At 36.5% G+C, this 18,705-nt stretch overlaps 1 protein-coding gene across 1 annotated transcript; it reads left to right on the top strand.

The window, feature by feature from the left end:
- Nucleotides 1–233: 233 nt before the first annotated feature.
- On the top strand, nt 234–16,812 carry Lipn (lipase family member N). Its single transcript, XM_090346937.1, has 9 exons — nt 234–341; nt 1,257–1,374; nt 2,453–2,651; nt 4,979–5,088; nt 7,371–7,507; nt 10,581–10,727; nt 12,347–12,418; nt 12,925–12,996; nt 16,579–16,812. Exons 1-9 carry the CDS (start codon nt 237–239, stop codon nt 16,810–16,812), a joined length of 1,194 nt encoding a protein of 397 aa, XP_090203063.1. The 5' UTR covers nt 234–236.
- The last annotated feature ends 1,893 nt before the right edge of the window (nt 16,813–18,705 follow it).

Here is an 18,705-nt window from a genome sequence, read left to right as displayed (position 1 = left end):
TTCCATAGATTAAATTAATAACATTATAAGAGTGGACATGTTCAGACTGTTTCTATGTGCACACATTCAGTAACTGGTACTTCCAAGCTAAAACATTTTATTTGTTCTTTACAGTTTTAGCATGCCTACAGGACTATTCAGGATTTCATTAGGGAATTATTTTTATTTCATTAATTAACAATGGTAAATAAAATTAATCTGTGAATATTCAATGTTTTGTGCCAGGCATTCCTATAATGTGGCTATTTCTGACAACAGTTTGTTTGATTTGTGGGAGTCTATATGCTCATGGATTCTTGGATTTGGAAAATGAAGTAAACCCTGAAGTGTGGATGAATACTGTAAGTCATAGAAGATTCCAAAGAATATCAGATACGCTAATAAGGAAAACAGGCAGATTTTTTTTTTAACATCATTGTAACAGTCAAGCTAGATTTGCTCCTTTGGCTGAAAACTAATATTTTTAGTAGTGCTAAATGGAATTTTATTTTGTCTTTTATGCTCATTTTGAGTCCTCATTTGAGTTTATACTTTAAGAGTGTTCAGTACTGGTGGCTCATGCCTCCCTAATCCTAGCTAATCAGGAGGCTAAAACCTGGAAAGCTAAAGTTTAAAGTCAAGCTAGGGAAACTGGCTTATGAGACTTGATCTTCAATTAACCAGTAAAATTGTAGAATAGTAGTGTAGCTCTAGTGGTAAAGATCCAGCAGTATATAAGAAAGTTGAGTGAGACTGTGATAACTTCAGTTCGATCCTCTGTACTGACAAGCATATACCTACAGACACAAACACTCACACACATACACACACAGAACCATTTGGACATGCAATATGAACATTTTCTATTTGCTATATATCTTTACTATCTTTGAAGCAAGAGGAGTTACAAAAGTCAACTAATTTTAAGGAGGAAGCTTTATTACCAAGCAGAAGATCATGGCTAAATATTTTAAACCCTCACCAATAGAAGATGCTTTCTTGAAGTATTTTTTTTTTGCTTTGTGAGATAAAATCTGAATTCTAACTTCCCTTCTCTGCAATTACAAGCATGCACCACCATACCCACCTTAGTTATTTTCATTTTATCAAGACTTTACACAGTTAACTAATTTTATAGTTGTTTGGAGTAAAACATTTCATGTAATTTATCCCAATAAGCACATGTACGGTACTTTATTCTAGTTGTTTTTATAACCTTTAAAAATAATAATAAAGAAGAATATAAACATCTGAACGCTTTTGTTTTCCCTGGGCAGAGTGAAATCATCATGTACAATGGCTATCCCAGTGAAGAGTACGACGTGACCACGGCGGATGGCTACATCCTGGCAATCAACAGAATACCGCATGGCCGGAGACCCTCCAGCAACACAGGTACTTGATGGACTGTGTGAGACTGAAATTTAATGCTGGTTTTTCATCCAGACAGTGACTTATTTACCAAAGTTGAATGAATTACTGGGCCAAATGATTAAAAAGGAGGAGGGTGATACTTTTCTCTCTGATTTCATAAAGACAGACAAGAAAGTAAATATACAAATGGCATGCCTGAGCTTGTAAACTATCCTCAGGCTTGTTTGCTGGGATGTAAACATGCAGGTGGGGCCCACATTTTGTTAACACAGGTGACTATAGAAAGTGAATATCGTCACTGTTGGAAAGAGACAGCACCAGCAACGTACCTAAAAGAGCCTCCTCTGAAGATTATAGAATTTTTTCGCTTGTTTGAATGCCAAACATACAAACAAACAAATAAAAATACCTCTAGGAAAGAAATTTCAGTTTAGGACATAATAAAAATTAATTAATTGCTACCTTAATTCTAAATTTTACAAAGCCTTGGGGATCAAGAAAGATCAAACCAAAGTGTGATTTATATTTAAAACATATCGGTTGGCATCATCATAAACTTGAAAAGTCATAAACAGAGCTGTCATAAGTTGCAGATTAGAAATGCATGCAAACAGGAGATCACATATTGTGACATAAGACAGAACTGGGATTGAGTCTTGGCTTTCTGCATCAACTGGTCACTCTGTGGAACTGGTTTTTATAACTATAAAAATGATCCTTAAAATACCAACTATTTTTGGTGCCATTATTTGGACCAAACTCAGGGTTTCATTTTCTCACTTGCCTTTTTTGTTCAAGGCTGGCACACTAATACTTAAGCCACAGCTCCACTACAAGCTTTGTACTGATTAATTGGAGATAAAGGAATCTCATTGCCAGAGCTGGCTTCAAACCATGATCTTCATATCTTAGACTCCTGAATAGCTAGGTTTATATGTGTGAGCCACCAGTGCCAAGCCAGTAGCTACTTCTGATCTATGTGTACATATGTGTATACATTTGTGTGTGTGCTTATCACATGTAGGTATGTGTTTCTATAGTATTTCTGGCATATACTATTTGTTATAAATTTATTCTATCTCAATAATTCCTTCTCTAGGTCCTCGGCCAGTTGTGTATATGCAGCACGCTTTGTTTGCAGACAATACTTACTGGCTTGAGAATTTTGCCAACGGAAGCCTCGGGTTCATTCTAGCAGATGCAGGTTATGATGTATGGATGGGAAATAGTCGGGGAAATACTTGGTCAAGAAGACACACAACACTCTCTGCAAATGAAGAGAAATTCTGGGCCTTTAGGTAAACTGTATCTAAGAAAAAAATCAAGAGCAACTTGAAGGCAGTTTCTTTAAAATAGTAGATATTACTCAGAGTTTGCTATACTTTCTAACATCTTCAAAGAGACAAAATTACTTTGTTTAATGAGTTTAAAAAGCTCCTTTGACCATTCTTTCCAGTCTTACACACATGCCACTGGTTTGTCCAGGAAGCATGTCAGGAAATTCATATTTCAAATTTATGAAACAATATTTATTTTTTTAATTTTATTTTTTTATTGTAATTAGTAAAAGGGTTACATGATATTTGCCAGATAGAAGGTGCATTAATTCACATACATTGATACCCTTTCACATGTCTTGGTACCCATTTCCCTCCCCCCCATACCCCCCACCCGTCTTGGTTTTCCCCCCTTCCCTATCAAATTTCAAATATCCAAATACAAATAAATTCAATATATCAGATAACAATGTGAGATACTATACCAATATGAGATAACCAAGGGACAGCAAAGGAGATGAGAGACAACATAGTACATTAAGGACAACAATCATGAAACAATATTTATTAAGCACCTACCACGTGTGCATTTACAGGTAAACACACCCAAATGAAGCTTATTTTTACTCATATTTATACAAATCTTTTCCTCCTGGACAAACAATGAATTTTGTAAGGATGACATATATCAGTGTCACATTTATTTAAAGAAATTGTGGTTGAAATTGCACAGGAAATTACAATATGAGAAAATTCCAATGTGATTTTTACAAATGATGATAATGGACAATGGATAAGAAATATTTGATTGTTGACTGTTTCTTTAAATGAAAGTATTTTTGTTATTACCAGAGACCTTCTATTTATCTGGTGTCCTTGCCTTTCCAGTCTTCTAACTTGCTGCTTGAATTGAGTGTGCATTTACCCCATATCAAGCATGTACTTAGTATGTACTAACCTTCATTATAGAGGTAAAAAAATGTATAGAATGTGTTGCTAGGGTTCACAGCTCTATGAGGGGAAAAAGTAGAGGATTATTTTTGTCTTCCTGCTTCTTGACTGAGAGCTTGAATTTTATTCATTTTAAGGCATTACAACAGTTTTCCTGTTAATATCTTTCAATATTATTTTAGAGACCATGTTTGCTTTAAATAAGAGTTCTCTAGCCATAACTGTACTGAATAATATGTAGGCCTTTTTAATCCTTCTCTATTGATGTTGGTGGAACTGGTGCTATAGAATGTTGGTGCATATATCTGATTTGCATCTATCTGTATAAAGAGAAGATACAAATCTATCTGTATGAACAGAAGACCTAACAATAGCAACTAATCTAATTTAGTGGCTACCTAAAGCCAACTTGTTTCTTTTTCTACTATCTAGAACTTATAAACCAAACACTATATTGTTTATTTCTCAATTGGGTAAGCTAAGGCTGGGAGCATGTAGCATGTAAGCTAGTTATCAAAAGTTGCTTAGATAGTAAATGGAGGAACCCTAATTGACAATAGTCCTGTTTTCCTAGTTCAGGAATGGGTATTGAACAGATGCACGTGTTGAGAATCCTATCAGAAGCAGAGGCTTGCAAAGAAATTGGGGAAAGGGAAGGAAAATAAGAGGAAGAAAACAAAAGAGTGAACTTTAAACAAAATACACAAGTCTTAAAATTGCACCTCTTATTAGGAAGTAAGCTATAAATGGGGGAGCTAAAATGTTGTACATTTACTTGAATAAATCTTGTGATACACACCGATTAGGTAGACAGCATTTAATTGCATATATAAAGAAGTAGGCAGGTATCTGAAGGGTGCTGTGCTGATTTTGCTTGTAATTGGTTATTTAGAAAGAATGAGCTGGGCACCATGGCTCATGCCTGTAATCCTAGCTGCTCAGAAGGCTGAGATCTGAAGATGGTGGTTTAAAGCCAGCCTGGGCACTAAAGTTCATGACTCCTTTATCTCCAATTAACTAGAAAACTGGAAGTGGTGCTGTTGCTCAAGAGGTAGGGTGGTATCCTTTAGCTAAAGAGCTCAGTGACAATGCACAGGCTCAGAGTTCAAGTCCCACGACAGACAAAAAAGGAGGGAAGGAGGAAGGAAGAAAGGAAGGAAGGAAGGAAGGAAGGAAGGAAGGAAGGAGAGAAGGAGAGAAGGAGAGAGAAAGAGGCAGTCATGCTATGGAGCCTAGAATGAACTGAGTTTACTATGGAGCCCAAGTTAACTGTAAACTCATGATCATTCGACCTCAGCATCCTAAGAGCTAGGGCGATAACCATGTGCACTGTTCTCAGATTGTGTATACATTTTAAACTGATTGTTGTTGTCTAAACCCCTTATTTTATTTTGTAGTTTTGATGAAATGGCCAAATATGATCTACCAGGAGTAATAGATTTCATTGTAAATAAAACAGGCCAGGAGAAGTTGTATTACATTGGTCATTCACTTGGCACCACAATAGGTATGTTGACAATGGTCAATTTTATCAGAGTATTATAGCAAGAATGTACCCAAATTGGAAATATATAATTTCTACTTCCCATGCTTGTGACTCTCCTGTACTGGAAAGAACTCTATTGCACTAAGTGCCTGTGAGTCCGTAGACAACAAACTGAAAATGTGGGACAGACCTCTCCTTAATTTCACATTATAGCTTCACATTTGTAATGGTGGCATGATTCTTCAGAAATAACATGTACTCCAAATCCAAAGATGTAGTCTAAAGAGAAATCTTGTAAGCCGGCCATGATGGCTCAGGCCTGCAATCCTAGCTACTCAGGAAGCTGAGATCTGAGGATCAAGGGTCAAAGCCAGCCGGGGCACAAAAGAATCTGAGACTCTTGTTTCCAATTAACCCCTAGAAATTGGGAAGTGAAGCTTGGCTCAAGGGTAGAGCAGTAGCCTTGAGCTGGAGCTCAGGGACAGCGCCCAGAAACCTTGTAGATTTCTTCTGATCTATTAAAGTAAAACTCATGCTATGAAATATCCCTGAAACATTATAAAATACACCAATTATATTTTCCTTAAAACAGATTGAATTTAAATGAAACTCAATAGAAGGACAGTGTACTTAATCTGTTGGTTTTTGTTGTTGTTGTTGTTGTTGTTGTTTGGGAGTGCTAGGGCTAGAACTCATGAACTGGGCACTCTCCCTGAGTTTCTTTGTGCTCTAAGCTAAGAGGCTATTGTTCTTTGGGCTACAGTGCCATTTCTGGCTTTTTCTGAGCAGTTTATTGGAAATAAGAATCTCATGGACTTTCCTGCCTGGGCTGGCAAGAAACAGAAGTTCAAAGAAACTGCCTTGTCTAAGGTCTCTGAAGACATATCAGGCAGAGGCAGAACAGATTCAAACAAAATCAGTCTGACAAGTAGAGTGGATGGGCTCTATAGAGAATGTACAGAGGAGAAATCATTCAAGCTGGTTCTGCTGTTCAAAGGAGAGACAGGAAACACTACCACCAGCGTTCTGCATTATATGTGGACAGAAAATATTTTAGTGAGCACTATTTGCATTTTAGCTAAAGCATTTCTTTCATTTTGTGGATAGAACCCTATTGTTTGTGAACTATTTCATCCCTTAAATATTAACAGGAGATTGAATTTTACTGAGACCACCAGAGAACACATCTTCATACATTTCCCAAAACCCTCTGGGGAGAGATATTATACCTGATTTAGAATCTTTCTGTGAATGATTCAGTTGATTTATCTATCTAAAAGAGTTTTAAATTTTCAATAATGTATTTGTTTTTATTTGTGTGGGTGCGTAAGCAAAGGCCAAGGTTTTTCCATTGTAATGCTTATCACCACTCTCACCCCCCCATGGTTCTATACAAGTTGTAACAGTGCTCCCAAAAGAACAAAGTAGAGGAAAACAGTTGGTCTTTACCAAGCCTTGCTGGTCCTTACCGGACCCAGGAATAGTTCCTTTATTACTTTGCAAGCTGGAAAGGTCCCGAATGGTTTGTCAACATCCACCAAGGAACTGAAAGTAATGGCAATACAATTTCATTCTGTATGGAGAAAGAAAGCCTTTGAAATGACTGGATTAATACTGCAAAAAGGACTGGGTGTTGTGGTTACTGGGTGGTAATATGGGGATGTGGCTTAGTGGTAATATGCTTGCTTAGCATGCATGAAGCCCCTGGTTCAATTCCTCAGTATCACCTAAACAAAAAAAGCTGAATCTGCTGTGCTATGGTTCTAGTATTACAGTGATATCCTTGAGCAAAAGAAGCTCAGAGACAGGCCCTAAGTCTAAGCCCCAAGACTGGCAAAAAATAAAAATAAATACTACAGAAAGAGCTGTGTGAATTATGCCTTGTGCATTGAATTATTTTACTTTGGGGATCTCTATGAGTCATTCTGACACCTCAGGAGTTCAGAGTAAACTGAAAACACCTCCAGCACTTACCCAGTTCTTGGGGAGTGAAATCACCTACAGTTTTGCCAGTACTAGGTGTTTCAGCAGCTCATCCTTTACCTTCCACATTCTAGCAACTGAATAACCCCAACAAGGTCAAATTGTCCATCAGGGAATATGAGAAAGTTGTGATTTGGGGAGTGGAAAGAACTGAAGACATTTATTGAATAATAATAATAATAATAATAATAATAATAATAATAATAAGCTTTCCCCCAAACAATTGCAACAAAAATAACTAGCATCCTACTTTGATTAGTAGTAATATTGCATATGTATTTCTAATGTTTACAGGATTGTCTTGTCTCTTGCTCTCTCAGGGTTTGTGGCCTTTTCCACCATGCCTGAACTGGCACAAAGAATCAAAATGAATTTTGCCTTGGGTCCTGTGATATCATTCAAATATCCCACAAGCATTTTTACCAGTTTTTTTCTACTTCCAAGTTCCATAATCAAGGTAGGCTTCCCCTTTTGCTAAAACTTATTTTAGGATCTTATTTTGTACTGTGGAGTTTTATTACTTTAAAATCCCTTTCATGAAGTAAATAGGAAATTTAGATCAAATTCAAAAATCAAAACAGACTCTGTGAGCATGTGTTTGTCTCCTGTATGTCTGTCTATCTGTGTCTTTGAAGATATGGCCCCCCACACACAACGATGATACTTAGTTACTTGTGAAGCTAAATATGTATTTGAGTTTCAAAGTGAGTTGAGTGTTATTTCAGTATAGGTTCTACTCGCATATTTTCTGTTTTGCAATTTTTTGAATTATCTTTATGTAACTTCACATCTTGATCACACAATCTTGAGCTTCACCCCTTTCATGGCTCTTCCCCATCTCTCAGAGCCAGGCATTTTTATTCTATTTAATTGAGCCATTCAGTACATTCACATGTCCATCTGGAAGGTACTCGTCAAATTGCATGTGATCATTAATGTTCCAAATTGGACATTTTAGAAAACTTTGACAAATACATACTCTTTTCCGTGTTATGAGCTTACTTTTTTTTTCTTTTTTGGTGGGTCATGGGGTTTGAACTTGACCTGGGTGCTGTCCCTAAGCTCTTCAGCTAAAGGCTACCAATATACACTCAAGCCAAGGGTCACTTCCTGTTTTCATGAGGTTAATTGGAGATAAGAGTCTCAAGTTCTTTTGTGCCTGGGCTGGCTTTGAACCTTGATCCTCAGATCTCCACCTCCTGAGTAGCTAGGATTACAGGAGTGAGCCACCGCGCCCAGCATTATGAGCTTACTTTAATTTACTAAAGCTTCATTCCAAGATCTCAATGTCTGATACCTCAAGTATTCATTAAAATAATAATTAGCATTTTGAAGGTTGTTTTATTGACAAATATAGATTGGGAATTTTATTCACTCATAGGTTCTTTCAGCTTTTATTCTGAGTTATTTCTTTGTGAATGTCATGACCATAAAGAATATATATTTGAGCACAGTTTTGAATTACTAACATATCCCTCTGAATATGGGGTAATGGCAAAAAATACATCTGTGCTAAAATGAACTTGAGGAGACTTATTAGAGTTTCACAATTATTCATATGTAAGAAAGCAATGCAATTATCTGGAGTCAAATGTAAGGAAAGGAAAATATACAAGTTTGTATAAGGCCTAATGATTGTTTAAACAAAAGTCTCATTGTACTGTTAAGCACGAAGATAAATATTGTTATTCCTGTGTGATTGATGACTATTTCAAAATGAGTTTGCATCAGCTCTATTTCAAAATGTGTTGACATCAGTTGAATTTGTTTGGAATGTTATTTGCATTTATGAGAGGCTAAATAAACTCATGTGTTGATTTAAACTCAGCTAGTATATGGGATATCAGATATGAACCAATTTATGTTCTTGCCTTATCTCAGTTCACATTGTCTATTGTCAGAATTCTGATTGCTTTAAATACTATATTCTGTGGTTCTCCCAGTCCCTTGTGGAGAGATTGAGAACACCACTAAAGTTCCTATGGAAGGTTCCCAAGTTCTAGAAGCATTAGAAGTTGTTAGCGTATTTTAGATAAGAAAGAGGGCTTCGTTATTCTGTTTCCATACATGCAAACCATACACTGTGACCAAATCTACCTCTTCTATGACTCCCTCTTTCCAAAACAATCTCAGTAAGGCTCATTGTTGTGTATTCACACTGACATATGATGTATTTTTTACCACATTCACCTTCCCCCACCTTCTGTTTTCTCTTCTTACTCCCCTCCCATTGGTATTCCCACACGACAGTTTCTGCTTTACAATTCTCTCATTTACAGTTTTAGAACATGCTTATCTTATGTTAGGTTTTGCCATGGTATTTCACAATGCCTGTATTATACTTTGGCCACATTAACACCCTCTATCTCTCCTAGTCCCTCCTACCCTACTACTACTCATCTGCTTTCAATGAAGTTCCTTATGCCATCTGCATACATGTATTCACCCTCTATTGTTTTTTTTTCCTCTCTCTTCTTTCTACTCATCTCCTCAAAACAGCTTCACAATTCCAGTTGTGTAACAGATATCAGTTCTTTCGGGTCTATTTTCTACATATAAGAGAAAGCAGGTGACCTTTGTCCTGAAATTGCTGCATTTCATATGATCATCTTCATTTCCTGCCAAGCAAACACTCTCATTCTTCCAACCCGTGAACTTGTGCAGTCTTCTCATTTTCCAATATTTTTATAACTTTATTCAGCCATTTACACTTTTGTTGTAGATATTTTTTACTTCCTTAAATTTATTCTCTGGAACTTTTTTCTTGAAGTTTCAGTGTAGGTGGTTTGTTCCTTAGATCTTTTTTCAACCTGTCCATTGTTAGACAGTATCACCTCCTTTATGTCTGGAGCCACTTTCTTTTTGGCATCCTATATTCTAATTTTTGTTATTTTGGGAACTGACTAACTTTAGGAAGTACTAGAAAGCAAATGTGTAAATAAACAATGTAGGCTGGGCTTGGTGGCTCACACCTGTAATCCTAGCTACTCAGGAAGCTGAGCTCTGAGGATGAAGGTTCAAAGCCAGCTCTGGCACAAAAAGACTTGAGACTCTTATTTCCACTTAACCTGTAGAAAATGGGAAGTGGGGCGTGGCTCAAGGGTAGGGTGGTAGCCTTGAGCTGAAGAGCTTAGGGACAGTGCCCAGGCAGAGTTTAAAGCCCATGACCCACAAAAAAAAAATGTAGGAAACATCGCTTTTTCTTCCTATTTAATGTAATATTTCACCTTAAAGAGAAAAAGGTTTTCACTTTTCATGATAGTGAGTAAGCACATGGCAATCACTGATTTGACCGATTATAAAGAAAGTTCACTGTGGAGGCATGAGTTGGGGGTTGAAGATTCATTATTGAAATATCTTGATCTTGTTCATTTGGAAATGGACTCCTAAATCATTTTCTCTAAAAGATCTAATTTTCTTGACTGAAACAACTAATGTAAATAGACATAGATTCCTATATATAGTCTATTCCAGAATGAGGGGAATATAAAGTACTCTGAAGATCTTGATATATTTTTTTCCTTTTACAGGCTATATTTGGAACCAAAGGTGTCTTTATGGAAGATGATAATAAAAAGATACCTTCTACAAAAATCTGCAACAATAAAGTACTCTTACCATTATGTACTGAATTTATGTCCCTATGGGCTGGATTCAACAAGAAAAATATGAATGCAGTATGTATGATAGTTCTGAACCAGTTGGTACTTTAATGTATCTCGGCTTTCCTTTTATTTATTTTGCCTATTATACAGCATACATTCAGATGATATCCCAACTCATTAAATGTAGATATTTGCTATAGCTAGAGGAGTAGGTACTCTGACAGACCAGAACTAAGAGGACTGGGGGGATAAGAAGGAAACTGTATCTTTGTATAAAACATTTCATAATGGGTATTAAATTCTCACATGTTTGTAATCAGCTACTACTATAAAAATTAATTGAAACTTCTTGCATTTTAATACATTGCATTAAAAATAAAGCGCTAAAAAGAGAGAAGCCTATACAAACATAACCTTTATTTTCTATATGTGTGGCTTTTTTTTCAAATGGAATTTACCACTTGACATTGAAAATCAAGGATAAAACAAATGTCAATGGAATCTCTTTCATAAGAATAAATAGTAGTCTAAGAAGTCTTATTTTATCAAGTGCTTGTTTCTAATTACTGGAAATTCAAGAAGGAAAAGAAGGAGGAGGAGGAATTTATATTTGTAGACTAGTACGGTTAAATAGCTATGTCATAATCTAGCCAGTACCAAGATAGCTGTTCACTAGCTCATCTGACCCCTACATGTTTAGAGGTTGAATTATGTTATAGTGAACCCATGAGAATCATTCAAAGACTTTTCCTCAAAATGTTTCCTCTTTCCTTCTTTCCTTTTTTCTTTCTATCTTTCTTTCTTTCCTTCCTTCCTTCCTTCCTTCCTTCCTTCCTTCCTTCCTTCCTTCCTTCCTTCCTTCCTTCGTTGCTTTTTTTCTTTATTTCTTTCTTTTTTGTTGAAGGCAGGCTAACAATATACCACTTGAACCACATCACTACCTATGGCTTTTTCAGTGATTGATTGGAGATAAGAGTCTAATGAACTTTTTTGCCTGGGCTAGCTTTGAACCTTGATCCTACGATCTCAGCCTCCTGAGTAGCTAGGATTACAGTCATGAGCCACCAGCACCCAGCATATGTTAATTAATTAATTAATTAATTAATTTTAATAGGTTTCCTTGTATTTTCATTATATTCTAAGGCATATAATTATGATTACTGTTGGATGACTATAATTTTGTCTCTGATATTCATAAAAAATAAATTTATCTTTTGATGGAATTTATTCTTAGCTTTTATTATTTTACAGCACATTAAGTATTTCAGGTTGGCAGTTTGATTTTTAATATATTTTTAATAGATGAAAAAATGAAGCCAGAGATAATAAATGGACCAAATTTATAAATCTGATCATTAACATGAGATCCTAGACTCATATTTTATAGTCTATTGCCCTGAGGTGGTCTATGTGCTTGCTTAGCATACCTCTTTCACATTTGCAAATAGCACTTTTTCCCTTTGCTTGGCCCAAGGATATCTACCACAATCTTTATAATATATTTATATAATGTATCTCAGGGTAATATATATTATAGAAAGCATATAAGATAGCTCAAGGTAATTCTGCTTCATCATTGTCAAAGTACCCATAATCATGTCTAATTCTAACCATGATTGTTCTCTGCTTCTGCTAGGCATCATTTATTTCATTGAGTGGTTTTTGCTGTAACATGGGTTTAATTTCTCTAGAGTCGAATAGATGTGTATATGTCCCACGCTCCCAGTGGATCATCAATACAGAACATTCTGCATATAAAACAGGTAGCATTTCATTCACTCCAGTCTTAATTTTCATTCTGTATGGAAGGGCAGAGTTGTACCTCGTGACAAGATTATCTCAAGAAGTTTAGCCACTTGTTTCCAATTTGGCCTCATTGCTACTCTCATAGTTTGATGTCCCTGGACTTATTTAAGGGAAAGAATTTTGTGATGGAAACCAAATGGATGACATTAACAAGCCCCATAATTAGATAGACACTAACAGTCCATTAGCTAGAGGTAAATTGAGGGAATCTCCAGAGAGCTGAAACTTTTTTGGAGAGAGAGAGAGAGAAATATCTGAAATTTTCTATATGGTTTTTACTCACACCAAAGAAAATCATTAATTTTCTATAAAACCCAATTTTTCATAATAAAAATGTGTTTATTTCCTTTTGGTGGTACAGAGACCCTACTTTCTTTCCAGTGTAGTGTTTTTCCAAAATTTGCCATGGGTTCCCATGATTGGTAATATGATTATTGCTTTTTTTGAAACTTGTTTATTTCAGCTTTACCGATCTGATGAATTCAGAGCTTATGACTGGGGAAGCAAAGCAGAAAATATGCATCATTACAATCAGGTGAGCTACATGGAAAGAGCCCAGAATGAAGTTTAAGAAATTATAATAGCAATTATTTAGGAATAAGAAAAATTGTACTTACTAATTGGTGAAATGGGTTTTTTGGGGAAAATATGTAATTTTTATATATTCACTGTAGAATTTTTAGAAATAAAATGAGCTTATATAAAGGAAATTGAATCATTTATAATCTTTATATCCAGAGATTACTATAGGTACTAATGCTTTCATTTACTAATTTCCTCAGTATTCTATTGATTTATGTAACTTATAATCTTGGTTCTTCATGTCAGGCTAGAGCAAAAACTCAAAATTGATGGGAGAATTTTTGAAACACAATTGTAATACAAATAATGAAGTGAGTTTCATAAAAATCTTGACAGAAAAACATCTAAAATTCATTCTGAAAGTTTAAACACTATATTCCAACGTGGAAGAATTGGGTCTCAAATGACTTTCTTCCATATAACTTTATGTGTGAAAATTTCTAGACGTAACACTGTATTTTTAATCAACTCTTCTCCAATTTTTCTATTTTAGTAATCAAGGCCTTGAATTTTAAGGATGAACTAAACACATTAAACTACTTTCCTAGACTATGTTTTGTTATTTTCTTTGTCAGTTGTGGGGCTTGAACTTGGGGACTATGTACTGTCCCTTAGTTTATGCTCAAGACTTGAGCCACAGACAGCACCACTTCCAGTTTTTGAGTGGTTAATTGGAGATAAGAGTTTCATTGAGACTTTTCTGCCCCGTCTGGCTTTGAACCATGATCCTCAGATCTCAGCCTCCTGAGTAGCTAGGATTATAGGCCGTGAGCCACTACCACCCAGCTTAGATGTTTTTAATACATATTAATGTTAGCACAGATCATTTAAGGTGTTTCTGAACATGAAATCAATCAATCAGACCAGTGGATTGCTCAACAATAAATAAAAAGATTGAGTTTTTACCCCCCATATATAAGTACAATAACTGGATTATGAATATTTTCCTTAATTTTAATCATTTTGAGTAACATGTGATTTATACGCAGTAAAATTTCATGATTATAGTTTCAATTCAGTGAGATTTGACAAATGCCTTCATTTATATAACCACATAATAATCAAAGTAGAGAATGTTTACATTCCCTGCCAAAATGTTCTCTTGTCTCTTGCACTGAGTGTATGCACAAATACATGCTTTTGCTATTGAAGACTGATGTCATGGCTTGAACTTACAATCGCATGAACTTTCTCTTTCTTTCTCCCTCTCTCTCCCTCCTCCCCCTGCTTTTATTGGCTTGCTCATGCCTGCACATCTCCAATCTACCACAATGTACTATTTCAAAACTGGTTAATTGGAAATATAAGTTTCATGGACTTTTCTGTCACATTGCCTTCAAACCGCTATCTTCTGGAACTTAGCCTCCTGAGAAGCCAGTATTGCAGGCATGAGCCTCCAGCACTTATCTAAATGCATATGTTTAGAAAAGGCCTATGCGAAACAAAAGGAAAATGTTAAAATTATTATCTCCAGTTAAATGAAATAAAGTGGATGAACACAAAGGAATAAAAATTCTTATTTTGGACTTAACATACAGTAATGTTTCTTTCATCTATTCATTTTAGTGAACAAATACATTTTATGTGATGTAAACATTTTATGTTTACATTTACAAGACAGTAGATACACATACATACACACAAACAGATACCTACAATAGTCAAGTTCTGATGTCAGGGTATCAAGAGTTCTTAACACTCATCAACATCTAGCTGGTCCTATCCTGCCCCAAACTAATCCTAATCGTTGGTTTAGTTTTCATTTTATGTACTTTGAAGTCAATTTTGTTCCCTATCCTATAAGAACCCATTCTCAACAGCTAGCCTCCCCCTGAAATCAGCAGAAGCATTTCTGTTGTCTCTCCCATGAATAAGATCAACCCACTCAGATTAGTGGCATGGTTTAGTTGATAGAGCATTAGCCTGTGAGCAGAAGCATCAGGTATCAAGTTTGAGTCCTGGTCTTGAGCCTAACAAATAGAAGACCAACTCATGTAAGCTCCAAGTGGGTAGGGATTTCTCTCCATGTTGGTCCCTAGTTTTTATCTCTGCGGAGTACCTGGAATGTCCCAGGCCCTCAAGATTTACTTGCCACAAGAATAAAATTGATCATTTCCTTTGCATCTGCATCAAATTGCCTATGTACTTCTGATTCTCTCCTGCCTTTCTTGGTCAGAAATTAACTCACTTCTGTGTCATTTTCCCTGTCATTCCTTACCTCCCTTTCTTCATAGATATTCTTTTTATCTCACCTGAATTCTTGTCTTCAAGGAAAAGCAAGCAAACTTCCTCTTACTCCACCAATTCTAAGAAATCACCATTCCATTAGTCTATCTTTCCACTTTTTTAAAAAACACTTAGAAAAAGGTTGTTCCCCTCTTTTACTCACTCCTGGACCTTCATAGAGTTCTAGACTTCATCTATCAATTGCACAACTCCATTTAAAGTCACTGTGATTTTTTCATTACCAGATTCAGTTGTCTATTTTTACTTTTCAAAAATGTCTTATGTTCCTTATAGCAATCATTTCACAACTAGCAATCCTAATTCAAGCTTCTGTAGTGTACTGATGCCTGAAATCCATTCCATTTGATTGTTCCGTTTGTCTTCTGATTTTCCTGTTATTCCTTCCAAATCTGCAGAACTCTCCCATTATTTCTCACAACTCCTTCTCTTTCTTCCATGAAGAGCATAATCATCCTCAGAGCTACAATTTGGAACACCTATTTGTCTAGATACATTTAGGATTTCTCTTCAACACAATCCACCCACTGATGCTCTTGTAGGCATTTTAACACAGAGTATCAGACATGGCTCTCTATTTTTTCCACAACTTCTGAAAGATGTCCAAATGCCTTAGTTGCACTCAAACCTTTATGATTTACCTGTTCTATTCCACTGTATTCCTTTCATTTCCTTTCATTTTTTTGCCAGTCGTGGGGCTTGAACATAGGGCCTGGGCACTGTCCTTGGACACTTTAGCTCAAGGCTAGAGCTCTGTCACTTGAGCCACAGAACCACTTCCAGCTCTTTCTATATGTGTGGTACCGAGAAATCAAACCCAGGGCTTTGTGTACTCTACCACTAGGCCACACTCCTGTCCCTATATTCCTTTCCTTATTATGACCTGTTCACTCTTCCTTCCTTGTGAAGCCTTCCCACTCTACTATTTGTACCTGTCAAAATCCATCCACCCACAGGAGTCATTTCAAATTATTCTTCTTTCCACTAAAGCCCAGTTGGAAAGAATTTCTTCACTGTCAGCACTTCTCTTGCGTTCTGAGACCTTCTTCGTGCATACAATATACATGACTATGTATCAAGTCTTCTTTTAGCTCGCCTGCCTTTGCTCCCTCCTTGACAAACTCCTTGGATGTAGGGACATTATATGTTGTCTTCTTATTTCACTTGGTGCCTCACGTACCTATGGCCAGTAGCAGAGATTCAATTTGCTGGGCTTTCTCCACTGGTTTAACTTCAGTTCTTGCTGTGACGACCTTCCGTGTGTGACCACTCTTTCCGTCTTCTCTCACAGAGCTGTCCTCCTCTCTATGATATCACCACTATGAAAGTGCCTACTGCTGTTTGGGCCGGCGGACACGATAGCCTTGTGACACCCCAGGATGTGACCAGGATACTTCCTCAAATTAGCGATCTCCGTTACTTTAGACTTTTGCCTGATTGGAACCACTTTGATTTTGTCTGGGGCCTGGATGCCCCTCAGCGGGTATATACTAAAATCATAGCTCTGATGAAGGAGTATCTCTAAACAAACCAAAACAAGCTTCCAAGCCCAGGAGAATTTTTTTAAGAAAAAGAATACTCGTCAGTAGTGAAGCTGACCTGCGTGCTTGTGTGGATGTTGTTGACATATTCCTGTTTCTGGATCTCCAAACTAGAAATTATTTGAATCTTGTTGTTCTTTATTCCGAGGAATATCTATGTCTGGCATCTCAAGATCTCACACCTTTAGTGAAGGCTTAGGCCCTCTTCTCATCCAACAATGTCTCAGAAGCACCTATGTGCTCAATGTACAATTGAGAGAATAGTTAAAAGAAGGCCTTTCCAGCCTATTTTAATTTGTGTATGTATACACACAGATGCACCCACACATATTTCATACAAATATTACATGTGTGCCCCATTCTCTTTTTCACAGGACCGAATGTAAGCATAGGAATGGTCATTGTCAAAACAGGCGCTTCCACGCACATTCAGGGTCACTGTGACCTTCCAGCTTACCTGACATTAAGCCGATAGTCATTACGATACTCACTATAAACCATCCATGAAATAAATCTTGACATACATCAGGAAGCCTGAAAGAGAATAGCAAATAAATTGTGAGTTTTTCAGGAGCCTGTCGTACTTTTAACAAGATGGATTTGGATACAGACAAACTTAGGAAAGAAAAACCACTAGAATCTGCTGAATTATTAATTACTACTATTATTCACTACAGGACCCTTCCTTTGAAACATGTAATATAACTCCTCCAAATAGCCTCATTTAGAATCAGCAGAGAAAATAAGGCATGAATCTGTTTCATTTTGTATAAGAGGAGAGATTCCTTGATTCTAAGGTTAGTGCAGAGTTCAAAGAGTAATGTGAAATTTTATTGTCAGTTCCTGTATTCCTCAATAGTGTGAATTAGGAAGAGTTCTTTATCTTTTACCTTCTATGAAGATTAATTAATAGTCGATAATTTGTCATTCTTAATTTTAGTATCTTTAAAATACGGTAAGCCATCAGGCATGTTGATGCAAGCCTATAATCTCAACATTATATATGCTGAAGCTGGAAAATTACAAGTTCAAAGACAGGCTGAGCTACATAATGAGACCATGTCTCAAAAATTATATATATGTATATCTCTCTATATATGTATGTATGTGTATATATATGGTGATTTAAAACCCTTGGAAATTTTAACTTCTATAATTTTAAGGGTGTGTGTGTGTCTGAGTGTGTCATGGGGCTTGAACTCAGCCTGGGCGCTGTTCGTGAGCTCTTCAGCTCAAGGCTACCTACCACCTTACCCTTGAGCCAAGCCCCATTTCCCGTTTTCTAGAGGTTAATTGGAGATTAGAATCTCAGGTCCTTTTGTGCCTGGGCTAGCTTTGAACCTTGATCCTCAGTTTTCAGTTAAGAAAATAACTAACACTGATCCCAATTTTAATGACTTTTATTGAGCTTTTCAAAGAGCACAATGTAGTTCTTAGTTGTTTGTTTGAATGTTTGTGTGAGGGGGGAGTATATTTGTTCCAGTACTGAGACCTGAACTCATAACTAAGTACCATGAACTTTTTTTTTGGTCGGTCGTGGGGCTCGAACTCTGTGCTTTAACACTGAGCTCTTCAGCTCAAGGCTAGCATGCTCAACCCCTTGAGCTACAGCACCACTTCTGTGCCATGAACTTTTGCTTGACTTTTTTTCCCCTTGCAGCTAGCATTCTACCTCTTGAGTCACACCTCTATCTCCTATACGATGGTTTCCGTACAACAATATGGGCTGCATTTCATCGCATTGCCCCAACTTAAATGACTTGTGTTAGTTTTTCGAAGTAGAACGGGTATAAAGGCACTTGGAGTTATTAGTATGCATTTTTTCAACCAGGAGGCACAGGAAGATATGATTGTACTAAAATTATCTTACTACTAGC

This window comes from Megascapheus bottae, chromosome 15 (assembly GCF_031878675.1).
Source record: "Megascapheus bottae isolate mThoBot1 chromosome 15, mThoBot2.hap1, whole genome shotgun sequence".
Lineage (NCBI taxonomy): Eukaryota > Metazoa > Chordata > Mammalia > Rodentia > Geomyidae > Megascapheus > Megascapheus bottae.
The sequence above is the reverse complement of the archived record's forward strand: the minus strand, read 5'-3'. Positions and strand labels throughout refer to the sequence as shown.

Coding starts and splice junctions, on each gene's coding strand:
- Lipn (XM_090346937.1), top strand. CDS start 237: ATGTGGCTATTTCTGACAACAGTTTGTTTGATTTGTGGGAGTCTATAT. Junction 1,375..2,452: donor GAGACCCTCCAGCAACACAG/GTACTTGATGGA, acceptor TTCCTTCTCTAG/GTCCTCGGCCAGTTGTGTAT. Junction 10,728..12,346: donor ACAAGAAAAATATGAATGCA/GTATGTATGATA, acceptor TAATTTCTCTAG/AGTCGAATAGATGTGTATAT.